This window comes from Moschus berezovskii, chromosome 15 (genome assembly GCF_049115385.1).
Source record: "Moschus berezovskii isolate FMDL1 chromosome 15, NW_MosBer_1.0, whole genome shotgun sequence".
In the NCBI taxonomy this organism is placed as follows: domain Eukaryota; kingdom Metazoa; phylum Chordata; class Mammalia; order Artiodactyla; family Moschidae; genus Moschus; species Moschus berezovskii.
In genome coordinates, this window is record NC_142474.1 from 81,101,949 (window position 1) to 81,129,427 (window position 27,479).

The window sequence follows — 27,479 nt, forward strand, 5'->3', positions numbered from 1 at the left end:
CTGGAGAAATCAAGGTAAAAGAGAGAAAACTGCTTTCCCAAGGTCACATAATAAAGGTAGTGCATTTATGCATGTTCAGTCACTCAAGTCGTGTCCGACTCTTTGTGACCCTATGGATTGTAGCCCACCAGCCTCCTCTGCCCATGGAATTATCCAGGATAGACTACTGTGATGGGTTGCCATGCCCTCCTCCAGGGGATCTTCCTGACCCAGAGACTGAACCCACATCTTTCTGGATCAGTTAGTACTTCTTGATGTCACTGGTTTTAACACAAGGTAGGTCCAGAATGATTTTCATTTGCCATTTTTGCATTATGGTAAAGTATATATGATATCAAATTTACCATTTTAACCACTTTTAAGTGTATAGTTCAGTGGCATAGGGTACATTCACATGGCAATTATCACCACCATTCATGCTCCAACTTTTCCCATCTTCTCCGACATTAAACAGTAACTTCCCAACTCTCCTCCCTCTAGCCCCTGCCAACCACTTCTGAACATTCTTTTATAGCAAAAAGAAGTGTTGACTTTGACCTTGGTTTACAACCAGAAATGTAATTAGATGCAGGAGTGGGGTGAGGAAGGGGTAAATGTCAATTCAGCACTGATTGTCTTCGGTAGGAGACACCCGGGGAGTGTACCGTGGTGTGTATGTGTCTTTAAAAGATTCTCCACCTCCTGGCCAGCCTCCTCACCATTTGCCACTGGGTTTTGCAGCCTGCCGGTTGCCTCAGTCCAGGCTAGGAGCTGGCAATCTCCTTTGTAGTTTCAGGAGCAGTTTTGTTGCCATGGAGGCCACATTCTGATTTCAGGAATGTAAAGGTAATCTTTTGCTTTTAGTTCCAAAGATCTGCCCCAAAGATAGGCTGTTGCTCTTCTTCTGGAAAAGCCTGATTGGTAGGTTTCCTCCAAGCACTCAGTCTGAAGTGCTTTATTCTATCCCCTCACCAACTTCAAAACTCAAGCTCTCCCAGGGCGTCTGGAAGGGAGTCTGTGGCTTCCATCGATTTCCCGCAAATGGCTGATCCTGGAGGTGGTGCTGTTTGCAATGGGAAGCTTCACAATCAGAGTGCCGCCGACTGTCACGGGGGAAACTGCTGGAAGAACGGGGTAGTGAAAGAATCCCAGGTAAGAGGCGATCCCTCCCCCTCCATCTGAATGACTGGAATATTTCAATATTTTGCTGTAAAGCTCCTTGAAGCTGTCCTCCTTGAAAGTCCTTGGCAAAGTGTTTCCATGTTTGGACTCTCTGCTTCAGCTCATTTCAAATGCTTGGCTACTAAAAAGTTTAGATATGGGTTAAGGAGGGAATTTCTTCTCTATACAGTAGAGGAGACATGCAGACCCAAGAGCTTTCAACCCCTAATGTACAAACATCCCTACTAGACTGTTGTTTTCTCTCAAGCGTTTTGGGGAGCACAGTTGGAAAGGCTAAAATTCTTGAGCTGAATTTCAGTCCATCAGAAAATCACAACAGGCTGCATTCACCATGCTTCATAAGAAATAAAAAAGGAAGTGAAAGTAAACACTGCTGAGATTATGAGGAGTGGGTGGCATTTTCCCCTGGTAGAGGAGGAATGCCTCTCTGTTTGAAAGGCAACTTCTTTTTGGTGTTCCTTGGGACCTTGTCAGAACTCACAGCCTGATTTGGGGCCAAAGTCTTTGAAATTTGACATCACAAGCATTCCTTTTTAAAAGACACTTCAGAAAGCGTGGCTTATTGTTACATGCTGCACACAGGAACCAAACAGACTTTGAATTGTTTTCCCATGTGAGGCTTTAAAAAATTTTTTTTCACTCCTGCTGTGGCAGAATGTTTGAGGGGAATGTACTGAGGAGGAGGAGGAGGAACCCAAAAAATGTTGTCAGCTTATTCAAAGAGGGAGCCAAGCCGGGTCTGCAAGCTACTTGTGAAAACAAGCAGGCAGTCCCGAGCTTCTCACTGGATGCCCAGCCCTCTGCTCTGAGCTGCAGGAGCAGCAGGGTGACCTCACCTGCTCTGGAGCAGATTAGCATAGGCAAACTGGCAGTTTTACTCTTGGAAAATGAGAAGCTGAGTGGCAAGGAACCCACTCAGGAGAACTAGGGGGAAGCGGGGAATGTCAGATGGCTCTAAGATCACAGGACAGGTGGAGCTGGTTGGAAGCCAGCTCACAATTCAGTGAATTAAATTCATGTGTCCAGTGGGATGAAAGAGGTGGAGAGGGGGAATCACTTTGGAGTCTGGGTTGTTTGTGAATAGGCTGTAGTCTCCAAAATGTGTTCCTCTCTCAACAAAAGGCCTTACCCTAGCCTTGAAGTGTCTACTAAAACCCTCAGGTCTGGCCTGCTCCAGCTGACTATTGGGTCAGTTAAAAATTTCATTTGGGTTTTTCTATGCTATCTTCCTGACAAACCGAATGACCTTATTGGCCCTCACAACATAATGTGAAGAAAAGTATTCAAGTCTCATTATTCAGGTGAGGGTGATCATACTAATTCCCACCAACTCTTCATTACTACATCAATTCAGATCATTACCACTCAAAACTCTCTTTGCCCCTAAAATGACTATAACACTGGCCCCTGTCCTACTCACCTTCTGAACCATCCCCACCCTGAGGGCAGAAATGCCTTCAGGGGATTCCTTCTCTCTGTCCCTACTTTATCTTGGTTCTGTAACCACCCTCTAGTGTCTGAGGCTAGAGACTTAGCTAGATGGTGGTGACCACTCCTAAGTAAGAAGAAAAGCCAGAATCCAGAAGATTTGTTACTAAGTGCTCCTGCTGCTAAGTCACTTCAGTCATGTCCGACTCTGTGTGACCCCAGAGACGGCAGCCCACCAGGCTCCCCCGTCCCTGGGATTCTCCAAGCAAGAACACTGGAGTGGGTTGCCATTTCCTTCTCCAATGCATGAGAGTAAAAAGTGAAAGTGAAGTCGCTCAGTCGTCCGACTCTTAGCGACCCCATGGGCTGCAGCCTACCAGGCTCCTCTGTCCATGGGATTTTCCAGGCAACAGTACTGGAGTGGCTTGCCATTGCCTTCTCTGAAGTGCTCCTACAAGATTGTAAATAACTTTGAATTTACCAACACTTCCCTAAGAGCAGCAGGAAATATTGGGGCAGCCACTGCCTTTTCCAACAGCTCTTTCTGAAGGAAGGAACATCCAGAACCTATTTACTCAGATACGTTTAGGTATTACTAAGTTGAGATTGGCTTCCACTGAAAGCTTCAGTTATGGCTTAAAAAGTATGTTCCAGAAAGAAGAAACCCTGCTGAGTTCTTAAGGCAGTAGGGCAGACAAGATCTGTTTTCCCCTCTGTGGTTGTGGGTGTGGTCACCTTTACCATCATGATCCTCAGTCACTGGCTTTAGTCCATTTCACTTTGAGGACACCTTAAGCAAACTGAGTCTTGACCTTGCAGCTTGAGCCCAGTCCTCATAGAACAAACTCAATCTTGGAACCCAGCCACCATGTTTGAAGGAAGCCAAAGCAGCTCAGGAGAAGCCCAAGCAGAGGAAAACCAAGTAACCCAGGCAAGATGCAGTGCCAGCTGCTAGACTGAGTCAGCTGTCTTAGAAGTGGGTGCCCCAGCCCTGGAGTCTGTGTGTTCCAATTGTACTTCATGGAGTAGAGATGACTTGTCCCTACTGCTGCTAAGTTGCTTCACTTGTGTCCAACTCTTTGTGACCCCATGGGCTGTAGCCCCCCACAGGCTCCTCTGTCCGTGGGATTCTGCAGGCAAAAATACTGGAGTGGGTTGCCATTTCCTTCTCCATGTCCCCACTGGCCCTGCTCAGATTACAGATTCTAGAGCAAACAAGTGGTCATTGTTTTAAGAATGGTGGTGATTTATTAAATAACAATAAACATGTAAATACATGGATATTCTATTTCTTTAAAATGCCTAGAAAAATCATTCTACAGTCTTATTACAACCATTTTCAGTGACTTCAATTTAAGGAAACAGTTTTGGCCATCAAACTTTGGCAAAGATTCCTTTTCCTAAGCTTTATATTTTTATCTTGTTTTATTTTGTATTTTGCATAAGGACTTAAGGTGAGTGTCTGGCTGGTAAAACCAAACACAATGAACTCATATGACATCAGTGCAAAAGCACAATCATTTAAATGCTGTCAAATCCAAAGTGTAATTATTCAACCTGAAGAGGTCTGTAACTTACTGCCTTATCTAAGAAACAGCAGGCAAAGAAGGATGCATGTGCTCAGGTTTAGCTGTTTTGCTGATTGAAAGAATATATATTTTAAACTATATTTAATATCTTCCAATTATAAATTAATTTTATCTATTGGTTAAAGTTTCCTATAAAGTGATTCTCTTTAGAAACACAAGTAGAAGTAGATTGAGGTTAACCTAATTATTCTCAAGGAATCCACTACATTTATTTTGAAATACACTTGTTTTAATCTTCCTACCAAGTATTGTCATCTCTCTTAGTTGGACTGAACTAATGTTGTTTTACTGAAATTCTAAAGTATGCCAGCCCATAAATTCATGTGAGAAGTTGTTGCCACCATATTATTGATAGAAAGTCATAGGGCCATTTATTCACAAATTAAACATTTGGAAACAAACAAACACTATGAGCAGGGCTCAGAGAAGTATTCAAAACTGTTCTCCATAATCTACTTCATCCATCACAATTCTCTCTAAATAATGCTTCATTCAAAAGCTTTCCACATTGAAGATCACTTGATTACAGCAGAGGTTGAGATGACAAATACCCAGCAGGCTGGCAAGGCCTGGTGTGGACAATAGAAAGTGGTCAACATGGGTTAGGGCTTCCCAGGTGGCTCAGCGGTAAAGAGTCTGCCGGCCAAGCAGGAGATGCAGGAGCAATATCTGGATCGGCAAGATCCCCTGGAGAAGGAAAGAGCAACCCACTCCAGTATTCTTGCCTGGAAAATCCCAGAGGAGCCTGGTAGGTTACAGTCCATGGGGCTGTGAAGAGTCGGACACGATTTAGCAACTACACAACAGTAACAAAGCCTGGGGTTACCTGAGTAGAGCAAGCGACTCAGGAAACGACAACTACTCAGGACAGTGTTGTGCTGGCAGATTTTATGATGTTTCAAAAGAAGCTGGAAATCCAGATGGGGGAGGAGGGGGAGAGAACAACATAATGTTTAAGTATTGGCATTTAATCCTTCAGAAGGCCAGTAGTGTAGATTTCAAGGAGACATTGCCACAAGTCTGTAATCTCTGAAATATTGTTGTTTAGTCACTAAGTTCTGTCTGACTCTTTGTGACCCCATGGACTATAGCCCACCAGACTCCTGCATCCATGGCATTTTCCCAGCAAGAACACTTGAGTGGGTTGCCATTTCCTTCTCCAGGGGATCTTCCAGACCCAGGGATCAAACCTGCATCTCCAGCATTGCAGGCAGACTCTTTACCGCTGAGCCACCAGGGAAGTCCCTCTGAGCTACAGGATGAGAAAAATAAGAGGTCCTAAATAGAGTGATTCAGGGAACTTGGATCTTCTTAATTTAGACTTATTTTATATATTTTTAAAGCAATAGATATATCTTAGCTCTTAATTTTCTTGACTTGTTATATTAACACATTTTTCTGGAGTGTGCAAGTTTGAGGAACAACTCTGACTCCACCATGTATACTGGGTTTCCCAGACTGACCCTGATTTCAAATATTAGGTGTCAAGAAGTCACAGAACTGACACCATTTTACTGTTCAATCTTCCTCTCTCAAACTTCATAGGAAGCGACATACAAACCTTTTGTTAGACAGTGCGCTCCTATATCTTGGTGACCATTATTTTCCTCTAGCTATGACATAACTGGGTCTTCAAAAGTCGCCCAGGAAAACAGCTATGTGTAAATATGATTATCCTATCAACTACAAGTTATACCTGACTGTTCTTTCCTTGCCATGTAGAGCTTATCCCTTGGGAAGTCAGGATCCTTTGGGATATTTTTCTGTATTGCAGAATTTTCCATGTAGAAGGTTCACGTGTTCCTAGACTTTCTTGGGTCCCCAGATTAAGAACCTTAACTCTCACACTCCGATCAGAAAAACTAACAAACCCATCTTTTCAGAGAAGACAAGTTAAAGGGATTCATAAATTGATTTACCAAGGAGAAAAAAAAAAAACCACACACACACAAAGTGTGAAGCCAAAGTGATTCAACAAGACCACTTGTTATTAATCTATTAAAAAATTTTATATTAGAATTTTGTACCCCATTTTTCAATACTATTTTCATAATATTTCTTTTACTATAAAACTATGTTTATATCCTGCCTTACAACCTTGAGTAAAAATGAACTCTCCAGGGAGATATTTCTTTTCTGGTGGGTTTTCACAACCCAGCACCCCTCAGGATTTCCCAGGGAACCACTTAAAGAAGAATGATAGCAGGAAAATGAGCTTTGACATCACCTAGAATTGGGTTTGAGTTCTAGTCTGCCCCTTACTAGCTGTGCCTCACTGGAAAGGTAGCTTCATGTCTCTGATCCATATCCCAAGGCAATGGTGAAGATTTGATGAGATAGTGTATGCAAGGCTCTCAGTAACTCTCACAAGTGTAGCCGACAATGCTGCTGCTAAGTCACTTCAGTCGTGTCCGACTCTGTGTGACCTCATAGATGGCAGCCCACCAGGCTCCCCCATCCCTGGGATTCTCCAGACAAGAACACTGGAGTGGGTTGCCATTGCCTTCTCCAATGTGTGAAAATGAAAAGTGAAAGTGAAGTCTCTCAGTCGTGTCCGACCCTTAGCGACCCCACGGACTGCAGTTTACCAGGCTCCTCCATCCATGGGATTTTCTAGGCAAGAGTACTGGAGTGGCTTGCCATTGCCTTCTCCAAGCCAACAATAAAAGGTAGCTATTATCTGTGAAAGTTAGCCTGCAGCTATCTCTTACTCCTCTCTGCTATTTTAAGAATGTTCAGTACAATGCCTGGCATGTAACAGATGCTCAATAAATGACAGTCTTATGCCTTGAATTCCCTTATACAGTGGTGGCTTTATTTTACTTGGTCTGTCAGTAGCACCTGACACAAATAATCATTGCTCCTCCTTCAAGCCTTTGTTCTCTTGGCTTCCAGGTTATGACCCTCTTATATCACCAGCTCTTCCTTAGCAGTGTCTATTCCTGGCTTTACTCATCTCCTTGACCTTTAAACAGTGGAGTGACCCAAGGCTCAGTCCTTGGACCCCTTCTCTTTGCTAACTGTAAATATCTCCTGACTGGACCTTGCCCCATCACTATACAAACAGCACTATCCATGTTTATGTATTATGCATACATATGCCATTTCCAATGGCTTACTTGATATTTCACTTGGAGGATCAAAGGCATCTCCAACTTATCATGCCCCAAACTGAGCTCCTGATACTCCTTCTATCCCAAACATGCTTCCTTTAGAGTCTTTCCTATCACAGAAAATGACAACTCTATTCTTCCAGTGGCTCAAACCAAAAACATGGAATCATTCTTGACTTTTTCATTCTATATTGAATGAGTCAGCAAATTCATGATCCTCCCTTCACAGGATATCCCAAATCTGACCACTCCTCACCTCCCCACAGCAACCACTCTGGTCTCAGCCCCCACAATCTCTCACCTTGATCGTTTTGGAAGCCTCACCCTTTTTCCCCATTCCCTGGTTGTCCACTGAATAACCACCTGTACCAACACAGAGCAACACTGAACAACAACCATTTCATTATGATCGTGGACTCTACTGGGTAGGAAAACACCCCGCAGAGAGAGCTCTTCCCGGTTCCGTGATACCTAGGACTATGATTGGCTGGACCTAGAACAGCTGAGCCTGGAGGATTCACTTACAAGCTGGAGTCCTCACTCCCACGTCCCATGAAGTCTGAGATGGCTGAGAAACAGGGCAAGCCAAGACTGTGGGCTGCATCGCCCATGTGTCCCCACCAGCAGGGAGGGCACCAAGAGTTTTCTCGTAAGTGAAGCAGAACTCTCACAGCCTTCTGTACCCTAGCCTCAGAGGTCAGCTTCATGAACTCCTGTTGAAGGAGTCACAAGCCCACCAGGTTGAAGCGCAGTCTTTGAGAATAAACAGGCATATAATGCCTACTTAGATTTTTATCGAAAGTAAAGGAATAAATTTAAGAATATGCTTGGAAAGCAAGTCGATGATGCTATTGTATTTGTTATGATGCTACTTTGATTGAGGCATACTGTCTTTATTATGCAAGACTCTTGTAAGTGTAGAGATTTTTTTTCAATTGCATCGTATTTTTTTTCATTGGTATTATAAATGAAGACAGAACAAAGTAGAATGCTTTGTGATATTGTATGGCAATTGCATTTTTTCTCTTTCAAAGCTCTGGGTAAAAATGTCTTAGATCTGTAATTAAAGTCTTTTTTGAAAGCAAAAGCAAACAAATTAAAAAAATAAACACCTACTTCTCAGTGGAAGGATGATTAAAAAGCTTATACTGCTGCTGCTGCTAAGTCACTTCAGTCGTGTCCAACTCTGTGCTTATAGACATCTTTTAAATTTCATATGCTGCTTCCACCCCTGCTCCCCCTCCACTACCATCTGCAAGACTGCTCTCAATACAGCAGCAGAATGATCCTGTTGAAATGACATCAAGAGCTCACTCTTCTGCCCAAATCCTCCCCATGGACCCCATTTCACTCAGTAAAGGCTGAGATCCTTACAATGACCACAGGGACCACAGGCACCCCGACCCATCCATGACTCAGCTCCTGCCCCTTTCTGGGTGCTTGGGGTGTCCAGTCACACTTGAGCCAGGAGCCCAGGCTCCGCCCACCTGGGGATATTCCCACACCCTCTCCCATTTGTACTTTCCAGACGTGACTGTACCTCCCTCCTTTCAAATCAAATGCTACTCACAATCCTATCAAAACTGCAAACCTCCTTGCTTCCTGCCTCCCTTAACTGCTTGTTTTCTTTAGTACTTAACACCATCTGCACATACACACATACATTTATTTCCTCTGTATTTGTCTGCCTCTGGTTCTAGAATGGGAGCTAGGCTCTGGCTGAGATTTCCATCTTACTCACTGCTGAATCCCTGAAACCTCAACCAGAGCCAGTACACAGTAGGTGCTCAATAATGGTTGCGCAGTGATTAAAGACCTGATTTCAGCTTGTTTTATTTCCTTTGCTGGTTCTGGTTCTTTAAAAGACGGAAAAGGCCCCACCCATATGATACATAGTCTACTTTGTAGGTTTTGAAGTATCTAACCTCTTATTAATTACTAATTTAATTATTAGTAATTAATTAGTAATGAAAGGCTTCCTATCCTTTGTTGGAGAACATGACTACTGTTTACTTCCCTCTTTTTAAAAATCAGTAGATCGCTAGATAATTTTGTGTGACCTGGTCACTACATACTTTTATGTCAACATCCAAATATTAGGTATACTCTAAACCTGGGGTTACGGAACATGCTTTCAGCAAGCAGAACTTTTTAAAGGAAATTAAAATAGAAATAAATATTATTAATTTATCCTGATGATTCTACTATCTCTTAATAGAAGATAAAATATGCCTGGATTAGAGGGAAAATGACGAGTACCTCAGGGTATAGAGACCTGTTATCTGGTTTTAATAAAAATTCTGCATTCTCAGGATCATATATCCAAGAAAAATTGGAATAACCTGCTTTCCCATTCATGACGCTGTATATGAGATGATTTTTAAAGTTTAACAAATTTTGCATCACACTGTATGCTAGGAACTTTCTAAATACAAGCTTATTTGATTCTCAGAACTTTATGAACTTAATTATGCAAAGCATTTTTATATTATAGAAAAGTTAACTAAATTTGCTTAAGATTAAACCTACTGTCAGTGGAGACTGGCCCCAGGGTCTGTGTTTTAATCACTAGAAAAAAAAAAAGAAAAGCCTTTTCTTTAAACTTTTTTTTGTGTGTGAATAATTTCAAACTTACAGAAAATTAAAAGAGTTCTGCAATGAATACTCGTATACCTGCCACATAGAATCTGCAATTAACGTTTTATTATATTTGTTGCACCACACTTTTTTCAGTCTGCACATCCCTTTACCCAGCCATCAATCCATATGTTTGGTGCATTTCAAAGAAAATTGTAAAATCAGCACATCCCACCCCTAAGTATTATCCAGACTTCCATATTTGTCCATAGCTCTTCTTTTTTTTTTCCATTTGAGGCAAAATTTACATTTAATTTTGGCTTACATCACCTTTAGATTTCTCTTGTTGGAAAGAGTCTCATAACGTAGTTTTGACTGTAGCAAGATTTATAAAAACCACTCACTTGACATTGGAGAGCTTAACCTCTGGACAAAAAAAACTGAGTGGTGTGTAAATTCACATCTAGTGAGATGGAAGATGGGCTTCCCAGGTGGCATTAGTGGTAAAGAACACGCCTGCTAATGCAACAGACATAAGAGACGCAGGTTTGATCGCTGGGTCAGGAAGATCCCCTGGGGGAGGGCGTGGCAACCCCCTCCAGCATCCCTGCCTGGGAAATCCCGTGGACAGAGAAGCCTGGAGGGCTACAGTCTGCAGGGTCGCATCCCCCTCCAGCAACCCTGCCTGGGAAATCCCGTGGACAGAGAAGCCTGGAGGGCTACAGTCTGCAGGGTCGCAGAGAGTCAGGCACGACTGAAGAGGCTTAGCCCAGCACAGCGGAGATGAAATAAAGACCCAGCAGAGACTCTCCCTCTTGAGAAACTCCCCTGCTCTACATCTGTGATTCTGCAGGGATCAAGAGCTAGTTTCCTCTTTTTTTTTTCTTAATATAATCCAGATAACAGGAAAGGAGTAGAAATTAGTATAGAAATTCTTACAATTCCATTTCATGCCCTGTCTTTCTTACATGTGGATGAATGAGGTTCAACAAAGCTAAGCAGCTATCTCAGAGGTCACACCAGTGTGAGACACCCTCATCATTCTAGTCTCTTGATACCTCGACCTAGGACCTTTCTGGAAAGGTCCATGTTATTGGAAACCTCCCACCTGTGAAAGTAAACAGCCAGGGACTAAGGTATTTGATGATTCATAGTGATACCTGCTATTGCAAATTCTTTAGCTTTGACTTCAAAATTGATGCTGCAAAATTGCATTTCTCTCAAGTAAGATGTAAAGACCTCTTTTTTCCTATTTCCCCAAATAAAAGACACATGGAGGGCGCCTCCTTCTTTGTGTATCTTAGAAAAAATATGTCAGAGAAATCAATATTTATTTAGTTAATGATTGCTGCCACACACAAGAGCCCACCAAATGTTTATGCTTTTTGAAATATTGTTAATTCTCACCTATCATTTTCAAATTTCACATGTAAGGATCCAAGATTCAAAGAAGTGAGATAATCACCCACATGGAAGGCAAGTAATAGGAGGCTATTATGACCCCTAATATCACATAAGGCCTTCCCAGTTGGCGCTAGTAGTAAAGAAGCTGCCTGCCAATGAAGGAAACATAAGAGACGCATGTTCGATTCCTGGGTTGGGAAGATTCCCCTGGAGGAGGGCATGACAACCCACTCCAGTACTCTTGCCTGGAGAATTCCATGGACAGAGGAGCCTGGTGGGCGATGGCCCATGGTCCATAGGGTCACAAAGAGTCGAGCATGACTGTAGTAACTTAGATGCACCCACACAATATCACATAAACTGTTACCACATCTCACAGCCCTACTGTTCCCTTAAACTGAACCATCATATAGAGATTGGGAGCAGGGCCTCCCCTTTGCACTGCTTGGACTTGAATTTCAGCTTCACATCTTCATTTTGTGACCTTGGGAAAGTGATTTAATCTCTACGCCTCGGTTTCCTCATCTGGAAGATAAGGATAATAGTAGTGTCTGCCCAATGGATTCCTTGTAAGAAAAAAATATGATAGCACATGCAAAGACTTAAAATGATTTCTTGAAATTTAGCCAGTGCTTGCTTGGCCCCTTTAATGTTCAACATCAGCTGCAATGATCCTTATTTCCAAGATCTTGTTGGACTCTCACAACTATGCTGTGAAGTTTTGAAGGCTATTGACCCATTTCATGGATGGAAAAAACTGAGCTCAGAAAAATAATGAGACCAAAGACACATGGATGAAGGGGAAAGAGTTGGACAAGAATCTCAGACATTTTTGCCTCTAAGTTCAGGGATGTCTCAAAGGACTGGACACATAGTAGGCCCATACTCTGCACACCAACTCCATCAACTATTTCTTACAAGAACAGGTGAAAGTCACTCAGTCATGTCCGACTCTTTGTGACCCCATAGACTAAACAGTCCCATGGAATTCTCTAGGCCAGAATACGGGAGTCGGTAGACTTTCCCTTCTCCAGGGGATCTTCCCAACCCAGGGATCGAACCCAGGTCTCCCACATTGCAGGCGGATTCTTTACCAGCTGAGCCACCAGGGAACAGCTAGGAAGTTAAAAAAAATCAGTGCCTCTATTCTTCAGTAGATATATTCATAGCAAGAGATGAAGTGCTATTTTGGTCATTACACTTCAAAGAGCAGCATTGGGGGTCAGTCGCAGTAAATTTTTTAAATCTATGAAATTGTAAAAGTCTTGAATAATGTCAATTTCTATCTTAGATTTTCATAGCCAGGCAGCAAAGTGATTTTACATGGCACATCAGATAGCAAAATTTCCTATAAATCTTTCTTTAAAAATCATCTACCTTTGTCTTTACATGTTTATGGCATATAGCATGCATGTTCCTCAGAATTACCTTCTTCTGAGCCTTCGTGAATCCTCAATTTCATTTTTAAGTGTGTGCCATCATGAAGGCTTGCTTCCAGACCCAGCATGGGAATGCAAGTCAATTCACTTCTTGGTTCCTTTGTTGAAGTTCCCCGAAACAATGACATTGATGATGTGGTAAGGAACATGGCCTGTTTCCCAGCCATCTACTCTGATAGTCCGAAAGAAACTAGGCTCCAGATCTTCTCAAACACTAGAATATTCATAGCAGAATTGATCTCAGACCTCAGAGAAGCATGTTATCTCATTTTCTAGGTCTTAGCAACATACTTCTCAGTAGAGTAAAGAACAGAACTGAGACTCATTTGCCCAATATCTCAAAACAGCCAATCCGGGATAAGACAGATGCCTTTTCACTGCCAGTTTCTAGAGCTTCTACACAGTACTGTTTCTCAAAGTGCAGAATCCAAAACAAACCCTGTTGGAGCCCTTGACAATAAGGTCTTTTGCCAAACCATGCAAATAACAAGGGTATCTGGGAAAATCCCACAACTGATGTAAGGCTTGATGGACTGGTTTGTAAGTTTAGCAAGAGGGGCTGGCATTTCATTCATTGGGCTATGCTTCTCACTGATCAGCTCTTCCCAAGCCCACTGCATCAGGTGCCTCCATGTGAAGATACAAAATTTCTCCACAGGGTGGCCTGAGAAAATGACTTAATGGCTGAAATAAATAGGTTGTGAATATTAGTTTACTTTTTTAAGTGTTATATCAATCTTTATACTAGTCAGATGACTCGTGCTTTGTGTCCGTCCATTACTTAGGGACCATAAATTATGATGGTTAAAAAAAAATGCCTAGAATTTCTAAATGGTTGATTCAGGAGTACAGGTAAAAGCTAATCAAGACTAGTCTTGCTCTGGGAGAAGTTACTTTTAATTTTTTTTTTTTTTCTGTATTGTATACCACAATACAGAATAACTTTTTTTTAAAAAAAAGTTAATCAGATAATTATAGGTGTGACATTGGATGTTATCAGGTTTTCTTGGAAGCAAAGAAACAAATTATTGTGGTGCTATACTCTTGGGAAATTGGTTGGTTGGAGACATTATGCCTACTTTCCCAAGAAGCAAAAGGTTTTCATGGAAAATCAAATGCACACTGCCTTCCATGAAAACTGAAGATTTCAGCCAGAGAAACTGTATGCATTCAAGCAGTGCCTCTTTAAGGACACATTCTATCTTCAAAGGCAAGCAAAGAATGAGCCAGGCTATAGGTTAACTGAACCTAGATTGTTCTAGACGTGCATAAAATGTAAGGGATTTTATAGGGTGATGGGCAGAGAAGGAAGGGAGGTAAGGAGAATAGGTCTGTGAAACCATGAGCCAAATCCTGATAAACACACAGGAAAGGGAGACTGGTGGAATCCTGGGCAACTTTCTTTCTTGGTAGGGGGGGTGGCTTTCTGCTTCTTTAGATTACTCAATGGCAGGCACCGTTTGGTCCGTTCTCAGGGAATGAGAAGTTTTGGTTGGGGTTCAGAGGTGGTAGTTCAGCATAATCAAAGGCCAAGAAGAAAGTGTTTCAATTTGATTCAAAGAGAAAAGCCATTGTTTATACTTCAAGTTCAGTTCCCTGAGCTCAGCCAAGTGACTCAGAACCACATTTTGTGTGCCTCTGGAGCCCCACCCTCGTTTCAACTCACCTATGAGTCACCAGCTACAGCACACACCTCACTTGTGTGGCAAAGCTGTCTCTGGTGTTAGCTCTTTCTCAGGTAGCTTAGGAGACACTTGCCTTTTGATTTTTGGTCATAGGTTCAAACTTTCAGAATCAACGGAATGAGTTTGCTTTGTCAAATATTCTTCCTCAATGGATACAAGAAAGACTTTTTAACTTTATATTGGAGTGTAGTTGATTAACAATGCTGTGTTAGTTTCAGATGTACAGCAAAATGATTCAGCTGTATATGTGTGTGTGTGTATACATATATACACCTGTATCTAGTTTTTCAAATTCTTTTCCCATTTAGACTACTACAGAATACTGAGTAGAGCTCCCTGTGCAGTACAGAAAGGCCCTTGCTGGCTGTCTTTTAAATAGCAATGTGTACAGTCAATCCCAAACTCCTGGTCTATCCCTCCCTGCCATCCTCCCCCGCCCCCCACACACCCCCTGTTAGCCATACGTCTGTTCTCTGTGAGTCTGTTTTATAAATAAGTTCACTTGTATGATTTTTTTTTAAGATTCTCCATATAAGCGATAGCATAAGCTATCTGTCTTTCTCAGAATTACCAACCACATAACCATGAACCACTGTGAGTCATTGAATGTTGGGGTTCCCTAAAGATCCACTCACATACATGGCTTTGCAGGGGCTCTTATGAAAACAGATATCAGATCAGATTTTAAGCCAACGTTTGCTTAAAACTCATCAATGGCTTCCCTTAGGATCAAACCTGTGATCCTAAACTCAGTTTACAAGCTCTGTATAACCTCCCCAGCTGATTTATCCATTTATTCATCAAATATTTGTTGGCTACCTACTTAGTATCAGATGACCTTCTAGACACTAATGATGAACAAAGTGGGTGACATTCCCCCTTTAGAACTGACCTGTGACCATGTCTATCCCTCGCTGGTCCCTGCCAGCCCGCTACTCTACCCCCTTCCCTCCCCACAGTTCCCAGGCTCTTCCTCCTGCTGGGAACACTGCACCTTGTTAAATCCTACTGACTTTTCATTCAGTCACTCAGTCACGTCCGATTCTTGGTGGCCCCATGGACTGCAGCACGCCAGGCTGCATTACCTCCTTCGTGATCTCCTGGAATTTTCTCAAACTCATGTCCATTGAGCCAGTGACGCCATCCAGCCATCTCGTCCTCTGTCGCCCCTTTCACTTCCTGCCCTCAACCTTTCCCAGTATCGGGGACTTTTCCAGTGAGTCGGCTCTTCTCATCAAGTGGCCAAATACTGGGGTTTCAGCTTCAGTAACAGTTGTCCCAACGAATATTCAGGGTTAACCTCCTTTAGGACGGACTAGTTTGATCTCTTTGCTGTCCAAGGGGCTCTCAAGAGTCTTCTCCAGCACCACAATTCAAAAGCATCAAATCTTTGGTGCTCAGCCTTCTTTATGGTCCAAATCTCACATCTGCACATGACTACTAGAAAAACCATGGGTTTGACTCTATGGACCTTTGTCAGCAAAGTGATATCTCTGCTTTTTAATACACTGTCTAGGTTTGTCATAGCTTTTCTTCCAAGTAGCACACATCTTTTACTTTCATGCATATCTTGTTTTAAGCATCGTCTTCTTCAGGGAGACCTTTCTCTTTTCTTTTACAAGGTCAGATCCACCCTATCCACTCCATAGCCCCCTGACTTATTCATCATTTCCCTTTTTGTTAGTAATTGTTTTGCATCTATACTTCCCTTTAGACCAGGGGTTGGCAAACTTTCTCTGCAATAGGCCAGATAATATTTTCTGCTCTTTGGGGCACACAGTTTCTGTCCCAACTACTCATGTCTGCTTTATGGTGAGAAGGAAGCCATGGACAACAAATAAACAAATGTGTTTGTTGGCTAAATGAATGAACAAATATGCCTACAGATGATCGTACTAAGTCTAAGTAAAAGAAAGACAAATATCATATAATATCACTTATATGTGAAATCTAAAAAAATGATACAAATGAACTTATTCACAAACAGAAATAGACTCATAGACATAAAAGACAAACCTATGATCACCAGAGGGAAATGTAGGGGGGGAGGGATAAATTAGAAGTTTGGAATTAGTACATACACACTCCTATATGGAAAATAGATAAGCAACAAGGACCTACAGTATAGCACAGGAAACTACTCAATATCTTATAATAACCTATAATGGAAAAGAATCTGAAAGAGAATGCTCTGCTAAATCGCTTCAGTCGTGTCTGACTCTGTGCGACCCCATAGATGGCAGCCCACCAGGCTCCCCCGTCCCTGGGATTCTCCAGGCAAGAACACTGGAGTGGGTTGCTATTTCCTTCTCCAGTGCATGAAAGTGAGGTCACTCAGTCGTGTCCGACTCTTAGCGACCCCATGGACTGCAGCCTACCAGGCTCCTCCGTCCATGGGATTTTCCAGGCAAGAGTACTGGAGTGGGGTGCCATCTCCCTGAAAGAATAGATTCCTGTATATGTAACTGAATCACTTTGTTGTACACCTGAACCTAATACAGCATTGTAAGTCAACTGTACTTCAATAAAAAAGAGTTCCTAAATAAAAACAAGAAACTATATTTCAATCAGAAAGTTTAACAAGGAAAATGAAGTGGAAAAAATGAACAAATGTATAAATATGGAAAGCCATTCAAATTCTGGTTTGCTTTTTCCACTGCTTTTCACTTGATTAGATGTTGTCACTGAAGACTTCTTGCTCTCTGGTCCTGAGATGCATTCTGCATTCACAGAAAAGCTCTGTGTTCCTCAAGTGATCCAGCTGGTTTTAGGTAGATAAGAATATTTTATCCCTCCCTTGGCCCATAAGCACCAGGAGGATGGAAGTCATAAGATAAAACTACCCGAATGACTCATCCACTTCCAGGCATAGGTGCATAAACATGGTAGTCAGCCTTCTCAGGAGAGCTGACTGCTACCCATGTCCATCTGCGAAGGAAAAAGAGCTAGTCCCATGGCTAACTTATGTCTGAAATATGTTCCAATCTGTCCTGTCTCAAAGGTTTAAGTTTTGAGCACCTCAGGGATGAACGCTCTCTCACCTGGACTGAGAAATCATAACTTAACAAGAAGACAGTAGGTGGTAGTTAATCTCAGTGATATTGAAACACATGTGGATTGCTTTCCTAGTTTATCAGGGTAGCTTCAGAAAAGCTGTGCTCCTCAAGTGATCCAGCTGACTGTAGCTAAGATTAGAAGACTGCAGTTATTACAGGCTGATGAAGGATGACCGCTTTGTTCCAAAGTTCAGTTATATCCACCTGACTTTAGAGACTCCACCCCAGCTGTCAAATCAGGCAAGATCCTGGGAAAGGTCTGGCTCATCCTGCTGTGTAGGCCTATTCTGTTCCAGCAGGTACTACACATTTCATCTCCAGATAGGCAGGAAATGAGGTCCTTGCAAGGTCCCATTCCTCTCGTTTCCACCACTAAGCGCCTGTGCTGGTTCCCCTGTCCTGAAAGACCGTCACCTGCTCCCTCAGCATTTCTCAGTCTTGGCTCTGTCTCATTCACTCCCTCCTATAGCAGATCTTCATGTGGCTTGCTGCCAAGGACTGTGTTTAGTCCCCTCCAAGCCATCCGACCTTTTCTGTGATTCCTTCACTTCCCAGTCTGGAACTGCGGAAGCCTGGGACTCTTCATGGGCTGCCCAGACTTGTTTCCTAACTTCCCTGGTGGTGGATGGGCAAGCCGAGACGCGGGGAAAGCAACTTGACCTCTCAACGACTGAACCTGTGCACCATGACAAAGAAAGTTTGGAGAAGCTAAAACATAAAGAACTCGTGCCTTCAAGAATTTCCATGTTTATTACCTGTATGTCTGTCTGTCTGACTTCTGTGGTCACTGAGGACCAAATCTTTTAATGTGATTCTTTCTGTCATGGACCACCTCACACACAGAGACACTCAATATATCAAGAATTAAATCTTTGGCTCAGCTTTCTGGAATAAGCTTGCTCAGAATAATTGATTGATTTGATTGACTGATTATCTCATTCCATCTTTTTTTAAATTATAGTTGATTTACAATATAGTTTCGGGTGTATGACATAATGATTTGATACTTTAATAGATTATACTACATTTAAAGTTATTATAGAATATTCTTTACATTCCCTGTGCTGTACACCTTTGCATCTTATTCAGTTTATACATACTAGTTTATACCTCTTAATCACCTTTCCCTATCTTGCCCCTCCCAGCTGGTAACTACTAGTTTGTTCTCTGTATCTATGAGTTTATTTCTGCTTTATTATATTCATTTGTTTTAGTTTTTTAGATTCCACATATAAAAGAGAAATTACAGTATTTGTTTTCCTCTGACTTATTTTAATAAGCATAATACCCTCCAGGTCTATCCATGTGATTGCAAATGGCAGATTTCATTATTGTTTAATACCAGAGTATTATTCCATTTTATACACACACACACACACACACACACACACACTGTACATACATACATCGGGGTACATATATCTTTTCAAATCAATGTTTTAATTTTCTTCAGATAATTACTCAGCAGTAAAACTGCTGATCATACGGTTGTCCTGTTTTAAAATTTTCTGAGGCACTTTCATACCATTTCCACAGAGGCCACACCAATTTACACTCCCCAGATTTAAATCTGAATATTGGCCAGTGCACACAGGTCCTGATGCATTCTTTTCCTTGGGGAGTAACTTAGTTTCCAGGCTTCTTCCAAACCCTTCTAAGCAAGATTTAGACATGAAAGAATTTTAAAACAATTCTTATAGTATCTATTCTTCAAGGTGATATTCAGTTCAGTTCAGTTCAGTCACTCAGTCGTGTCCGACTCTCCGCGACCCCATGAATCACAGCACGCCAGGCCTCCCACAACATTAAAAAAATGAGTCACCGGACTTCCTTGGTGGTCCAGTGGTTAAGAATCCACCTGCAGATGCAAGGGACATAGTTCCATCCCTGGTCCAGGAAGATTCCACATGCCCAGGATCAGCTAAGCACATGCACCACAATTCCCGAGCCCACAGGGTGCTACTACTGATGCCTGTACACTCTAGGGCCTGTGCCCCACAAGACAGGCCACCACAGTGTAGAGCCCACACGCCACTGTTAGAGAGTAACCCGCTAACCGCGACCAGAGAAAGCACACACACAGCAACAGAGGCTCGGCACAGCCTAGATAAAGCCATTTGTTTTAAAGTACTTTAAAAATGCACCACCAAACCTCATGGCATAACCCGATACAAGTTTATTTCTCACTTCTATGAAGTCCAGTGGGCACTCACAGGAATCTGGAGGGGTAAATGGTGAGGACTCTGCTCCACATGGTCATTCAGGTCACCAGGCTGAGAAAAGCTCCGCAGACTAGACCAGTGGCTTCCAAGGTCACAACGGCCATCAGCATTCAGATGGCAACAAGGCAAAGAGAGAAAGAGACGGGTCAGGAAAGAGCCACAGGTCAGGCCCAGAAATGGCACGTTTCACTTCTACCAGTTTCACACTGACCAGAACTCAGTCGCACAGTCACGCTTGTCTGCAACAGACATGGGACTTGTAGCCCAGCTGTGAGAAAGAGGAGAGGGAAGTGGTCTGATGCTCAGAGACAGTCTCCCCCACAATGGACATTAGTGTGAAAATATTTAAAATATTCAAAAGGCCTGAGTGAGAGATAATAACAGCTATTATTTTTTGCAAGTGATCCTTTATTTTCTGTCCTTCTATTAAATAACTTGCCTTTTAAAAATATTTTTGTAATACAATGTGGTGAGTATTACAATGGTGTTACGCAGTGAGAACACCCAGCCTGTATCTTTTTAGGATGTGAAGACAGAACTAGGTCTTAAATAGTGGATATTAGGCAGGCAAAGGTATAAGCGGTGGCGTGAAGGAGGGGGGAACAGAGGACATTAGAAGAAGAAGTAGATACCAAAAAAATTACAGGAAAGTGTCAGCATGAGAGAGGGTTTGGAAGGGCATGAAAATCAGGGTATCAGGATGTGAAATGAAAGCAACTCACCTGTTTGTGACAAGATGATACGAGTTAGATTGACTGAGACATAGGAGTTTGATAAAGCATTTCTAAACATCTATATCTAGAGCAGACTGTGATTGAAATACTCATTTCTTAAAATCCAAAGCAACTTTACGATATTACACACCCTCCCAGCTAAGGTAGAGCTATGCACTCTCATCTGTCTTGTTTCATCCCACTTTCATAAGCTTGAGCTGCATCATTTCTACAACTTGAGCCAACTCTAACTGGCATTTCAAAGCATTTTAGAAGAGAAATATCAATAAGATTCTCAAATGTCTTAGAGTAAAAATGGAGGATTCTACTCAGGAAAGTGCTGCTTTGAGTTGTACCTGCCATTATGAATGGAAGCTTATTATACATATACAACACAACATACAGCATACACACACAGTAAGGAATGTCCACTTATCAGTCAGAACAGGGCACTCATTAACCAATCAGAATGGCTGCTCAGGAGAAATAGCTGCGATGAATATGTTGTGAATACTGGATGAACACCAGTCCCACCCACCTGCACCAGCCTCTCACCCAGTCTACAGTTCTTGTTACTCTCTTGACTTGGGAGGAGAACTCATCTGCTGGGATCCTTTCAGCTGCCAGTACTGGAAGACTCAAATAGAAGGAGATTAAAAATAAGAGTTTGTTATTCTCATGTGATAAGAGTCTAGAGTTGGGGAGAGTCTCTAATTGGATGGTCCCTGGACTGGTTGTTTTGGTGCCTTAACTCTTGGTCATCAAGGATCAAGTCTTTCCATTTTTTTCTGTCTACCATCTTTTGTGCATAACTGTCTTCACCTATGGCCACAAATGGTTGCTTCAATTCCAGATGACCCAAGCATCATGGTCTTTCTCAACTTCGGTATCTAAACCACCACCCCCATGCCTCTTACCCCCATCTCTGTGTCTCCTCCCACATTTACTGTCTCCTCATGGGTCCTCAGTCTCTTGCTTCTCCCTGTGTATAGGTACTGGCCAAGGCTCTATACATATTCTTTCTCTTGTTTCCCAAATATTTCTCTAAAAGCAGCATCATTCATTCTAGCAGTTTCCTTTATCATCGTACTCAGAATTTTCAGGAACATTTAATGAATGTTTGCTCTGGGACAGGTACTTTGCATGTATTATCTCATTTAATTTTCAAATTAAATAATGGATATGAACTTGGGCAAATTCCGGGTGATGGTGAAAGACAGGGAAACCTGGTGGGCATTCATAGGGTCATGAAGAGTCAGATATGACTTGTCTACTGAACAACAACAGAAATCTTACTAGCTCCATTTTACATTGAAGGCATTTGAGAGCAAGAAAAATTAAGTGACTTGCACCAAATCTTACAGTCAGCGAGTGACATGCCTGAATCTGAACCCAGGCAGTATCCCTCTGCCTGAGCCCTCCCTGCCATCAGGCCCTGCCTCCCACCAAGGCTGAGCTCAGATGTCCCTTTCTTCAGGAAGCCACTCCTGATCACCCCATGCGGTACAGTCTCTCCATTTGTGTCACTCTGATGACATTCCTTTTTGCTCAGTGTTATGATTATACTTTCTCCCCTCCACCCGCCACATTATGCTATCAATTCTGGGAAAAAGAGGCTATATTTTTTATTTCCTGTCCTCTCTAATAGTAGCCCGTTGTGCTGTGCTCTGCTCAGTCCTGTCCAACTCTTTGCAGCCCCACAGACTGTAGCCCACCAGGCTCCTCTGCCCATGGAATTTTCCAGGTAAGAATACAGGATTAGGGTGCCATTCCCTTCTCTAGGGGATCTTTCTAAACCAGGGACTGAACCCCTGTCTCCTGCGTTGCAAACAGATTGGTTTCCTGAGCCCAGTAAAGCCCAATGTTAGCCTTGGGCAGTGAAAAATAGGCAGCCAATAAGGGACCTGCTCATTTGAGTGGACCTGCTCGTTTCCATCATGGTAAAGAACCTGCCTGCCAATGAAGGAGACATTAGAGACACAGGTATGATCCCTGGATTGGGAAGATCCCCTGGAGGAGGGCATGGCAACCCACTCCAGTATTCTTGCCTGGAATCCTACAGACAGAGAAACCTGGAGGGCCAAAGTTAATAGGGTCACCAAGAGGGGGAAACGACTGAAGCAACTTAGCACACACATCACGTATGCTCATTTCCATCACTCAATGGAAATGCAGGAAGTAAACATCCCACAGGGGGTCACAGAGTCCCAAATGACCAGGCACTCTGGGAAAGGTAGCTCAGGATCTATTGGGGTTTCCAGAGCTACAAAAGAAAAAGTAGAACATCGAAAGAAGGTGTATTTCTAATAGGTAGAACAAAGGAAGTGCATCACAGATTACCATGCTGTGTCAACCATGGCTAGCAAATCTTTTAAGCAAGATTTTAAGCTTTACTTACTTTGACAGTACAGATTCTCATATTTCAAAAGAATTATCCAATGCCAGGTTGAGAAACCCTTCCCAAGTGCTACCAACTTCAATTTTCATTAAAGAAATTCGGTGAATGTGTTGTTTTTTATCCATTAATAAAGACCTATAAATTTCCAAATAACATTGTTCTCCATGAAGGTATCTCATTTTCTCTCTGCCAAGCAAAATTACATTAAATTAAAAATAAATTCATATAAGAGAAAGTAAAGTAGATACCAGTTGAGGTCAATGGACACTGTTGGAAACCCCTTATTCGTGATAAAGCTATCTTCCAGAACAAGTCCCAGGGGCAAAAAAAAAAAAAAAAGAAAGAAATGGTTACACAAGCCCAGTCTCTGCACCCAACTGAGGGTTTTATTTCCGTAGAGGTAGATGGTCTGTTACATTCAGCGCAGGTTTGCCTGAAAGCCAACTCAAGAAAAAGTTCCCATTGATTTGGCCATATGTGGGGCTCAGTAATGGCTTTAGGGTCATGCAAGGAAAAGGGGAAAACACACTGATCCTCACAGGATGGCCTTGAATGTCCTGAAAGTTTCTCTTCTTATATGTGCCTATGAGACTTGGCCAGCTTCCCAAGTGGCGCAGAGGTAACAAATCTGCCTGCCAATACAGGAGATGAAGGAGACATGGGTTCAGTCGCTGGGTTGGGGAGATCCCCTGGAGTAGGAAATGACAACCCACTCTAGTATTCTTTCCTGGGAAATCCCATGGACAAAGGAGCCTTGCAGCTGCAGTTCTTAGGGTTGCAAAGAGTTGGACATGACCGAGCAACTGACCATGCACTCACATGTGATTTAGTCATCCTCTAACTCAGCCAAAGGGGTTCATTTATGAGCAGGTTACATCAAGGTTCTGAAGTCACCCACACTGGCACCCTTCACTCACCCTTCTTCATCTTGGGTGCCCTTAAAATCAGGGGGGTCCCAATATTTGGTCCCAAGCTTCCTACTCTTTTTTATTTTGTGCTTTATTATGTTAGTCTTTAACCATGGCTCACTCAAAGTAGCTGAGTCCCCCATCTTATACTTCAGTCAGGCCTTTCTCTTTTTTCTCATTTAAATTAATTTATTTTAATTGGAGGCTAATTACTTTACAGTATTGTGATGGTTTTGCCATACACTGACATGAATCAGCAATGGGTGTACATGTGTCCCCATCCTGAACCCCCTCCCACCTCCCTCCCCATACCATCCCTCTGGGTTGTCCCAGTGCACTGGCTTTGAGTGCCCTGTTTCATGCGTTGAACTTGGACTGGTGATCTATTTCACATATGGTAATATACATGCTTCAGTGCTATTCTTTCAAATCACCCCACCCACACTTTCTCACATAGAATTCAAAAGTCTGTTCTTTACATCTGTGTCTCTTTTGCTGTCTCATGTATAAGGTCATTGTTACCATCTTTCTAAATTCAGTATATATGCGTTAATATACTGTATTGGTGTTTTTCTTTCTGACTTCACTCTGTATAATAGGCTCCAGTTTCATCCACCTCATTAGAACTGATTCAAATGTATTCTTTTTAATAGCTGAGTAATACTCCATTGTGTATATGTACCACAACTTTCTTATCCATTCGTCTGCTGATGGACATCTAGGTTGCTTCCATGTCCTGGCTATCATAAACAGTGCTGCGATGAACACTGGGGTACACATGTCTCTTTCAATTCTTGTTTCCCCAGTGTGTATGCCCAGCAGTAGGATTGCTGGGTCATATGGCAGTTCTATTTTCAGGTTTTAAGGAATCTCCACACTGTTCTGCATAGTTGCTGTACTAGATTGCATTCCCACCAACAGTGTAAGAGGGTTCCCTTTTCTCCACACCCTCTCCAGCATTTATTGCTTGTAGACTTTTGGATAGCAGCCATTCTGACTGGTGTGAAACGGTATCTCATTGTGGTTTTGATTTGCATTTCTATGATAATGAATGATATTGAGCATCTTTTCACATGTTTGTTAGCCATCTGTATGTCTTCTTTGGAGAAATGTCTGTTTAGTTCTTTGGCCCATTTTTTGATCAGGTCATGTATTTCTCTGGTATTGAGGTGCATGAGCTGTTTTTTATATATTTTTGAGATTAATTCTTTGTCAGTTGCTTCATTTACTATTATTTTCTTCCACTCCGAAGGCTGTCCTTTCACCTTGCTGATAGTTTCCTTCATTGTACAAAAGCTTTTAAGTTTAATTAGGTCCCATTTATTTATTTTTGCTTTTATTTCCATTACTCTGGGAGGTGGGTCATAGAGAATCTTGCTGTTATTTATATCAGAGAGTGTGTTGCCTATGTTTTCCTCTAGGAGTTTTATACTTTCTGGTCTTACGTTTAGATCTTTAATCCATTTTGAGTTTGTTTTTTTTTTTTGTATGGTGTTAGAAAGTGTTCTAGTTTCATTCTTTTACAGGTGGTTGACGAGTTTTCCCAGCACCACTTGTTAAATAGATTGTTTTGCATCTCTAACTGCCCCCAAACACTCCACTTAGGCAAGTAGACACCACCCCAACTCAGCAGGTTCCATGCAGACTCACTGTCTGCCCCCATGTGCAGTTCTCTTTCTGTTCCCCTCTTTCTTCTTATCCACATTCCAGTAACATTCCTCGCAGGTACCGTCATGATCTCTTCCTTGACCTTATACCTAGCCAGTTATGAAATTTCATCAAATCTATTTCCTGAAGCTCTCAGCCCCTTTTGCTAGAGTCTGCACAAGTAAGGAAAGAAGGAATCCACTTACATATCCCTATGTTGTGGAAAGAACCAGGAGGTGGGTCTTAACTGGGTCAGCAGGTCACCAGGAATGCTGGAGATGGATGCAGTTTAAAGGTCATGCAGAAAACAGAACCCAGGAAGAGAGTCAAAGGTTGGCACTGGCCATCATGAGACCTAGGACTGGTGTGAGGACACAGAGGGAGGTCACATTCTCAGGAGCAGGGATGGAGTCTGTCTCATTCATCTAGGAATTCCTAGAACCTAGCATGTTGCCAGTTCATAGAAGACATCCAATGAGTGCACTGTGCTCCCAAATACAAGGCATTTGTTATTTCCTTCACCTTCCATCCCAGACCTCATGTTAAGCCATGCTCTCTCACTTTTATTATTTTAAACCATTGGGTAGCACTTGGGGAAGATATTAGACAAAAGAAACATCCAGTAACATGAGTTTGGGTTGTCGAGAGAAGACACTGTTGCCAAAACTCGGCTTCTAATCACCAGTGTCAAATAGAAATACAGAGATAGAGTTTGGGGTGAAGTAGAAAAGAATAGTATTATTGCTTTGCCAGGCAAAGGGGCCACAGTAGGCTTCCAAACTGTGTGTCCCACCCTGGAGGGTATAGTGAGGACTCTCACAGTGTTTAAGGGGCAGGGCACGGTCAGGGCATGGGCATTCTTCTGATTGGCTGGTGGAGAGGTTGTCAGCATCATCAACCTTCTGGTTCCAACCAGTCTGGAGTCTACATGCTGATGAGCAGCCTGCAGCTCACTTCTTCCATCTGACAGGGGTTTTCAGTATCTGCAAAACAGCTCAAAGAACAAGGCTCAGAATATTATCTATAGTATTGAGGAGAAGCTAAAGGTCCCTGAATTTATTGAATGGCTAAAGCATTATTATTTTGTTTTGCTTGACTATTTTCCTTTCTTTCTTCATTTTCTCCCATCTCTGATTAAATTTACTTTTTGACTTTAGTTTTTCTACAGACAAAAGGCAGGGGGAGGACGGGGTGGAGGCCTGTTCTGAGAAGGCTTCATAAGGTCCTGCTCAGTTTCAGCACTGGTATAATGGATAAAGAAGGAGTCAACCATTTTAAAAAGATTTAATAAGATTTTGTGGGTTTTTGACTGAACAATGTAAGTATAAAATATCATTACAAATTTTCAAAAATTACTTTAAAACCAAGTAATGACAAAAATATTCATCTATCAGGTAGATTTTTTTGATTGTCGGGACTAAGTCACACAGATTCCAAAAATACTTGTAACTCCAACAGTATAGACGAAATAAAGGCATATAGTGTAGAACATTGTGTTGGTGGAATCAAATGGTGCTTATACTATGAGAGTAACAAAGACATTATTTCAAATTGCATGATTTTTATATAATTTGCTGTTGTTCAGTTGCTCAATCATGTCTAACTCTTTGCGACCCCATGGACTGCAGCACGCCAGGACTCTCTGTTCCACACCATCTCCCAAAATTTGCCCAAGTTCACGCCCATTGCATCGGGAATGTCATCCAGCCATCTCGTCCTCTGATGCCCTCTTCTCCTTCTGCCCTCAATCTGTCCAAGCATCAGAGACTTTTCCAATGAGTCAACTGTTCACATCAGATGACCAAAACACTGGAGTCTCAACTTTAGCATCAGTCCTTCCAATGAATAGTCAGGGTTTATTTTCCTTAAGATTGACTGGCTTGATGTCTTTACTGTCCAAGGGACTCTCAGGAGTCTTCTCCAACACCACAGTACAAAAGCATCAATTCTTTGGCACTCCACCTTCTTTACAGTCCAACTCTTACATCCGAACATGACCACTGGGAAAACTGTAGCCTTGACTATACAGACACTTGTCAGCAGAGTAGTGTCTCTGCTTTCCAACACACTGTCTAGGTTTATCATAGCTTTCCTGAGAAGAAGCAAATGTAGTCTGATTCCAGGGCTACAGTCACCATC

General features: G+C 42.2%; 1 protein-coding gene across 1 annotated transcript in view; it reads left to right on the plus strand.

Moving 5' to 3' along the window:
* The first annotated feature begins 717 nt into the window (after positions 1–717).
* The window catches only part of SPTLC3 (serine palmitoyltransferase long chain base subunit 3), a 168,117-nt gene continuing 141,355 nt past the window's right edge, over positions 718–27,479 (plus strand). Inside the window, exon 1 of the mRNA XM_055426625.2 lies at positions 718–1,131. Within this exon, the coding sequence (XP_055282600.1) occupies positions 1,021–1,131 (111 nt within the window). The 5' untranslated portion in view covers positions 718–1,020. The remainder of the gene's footprint in view (positions 1,132–27,479) is intronic.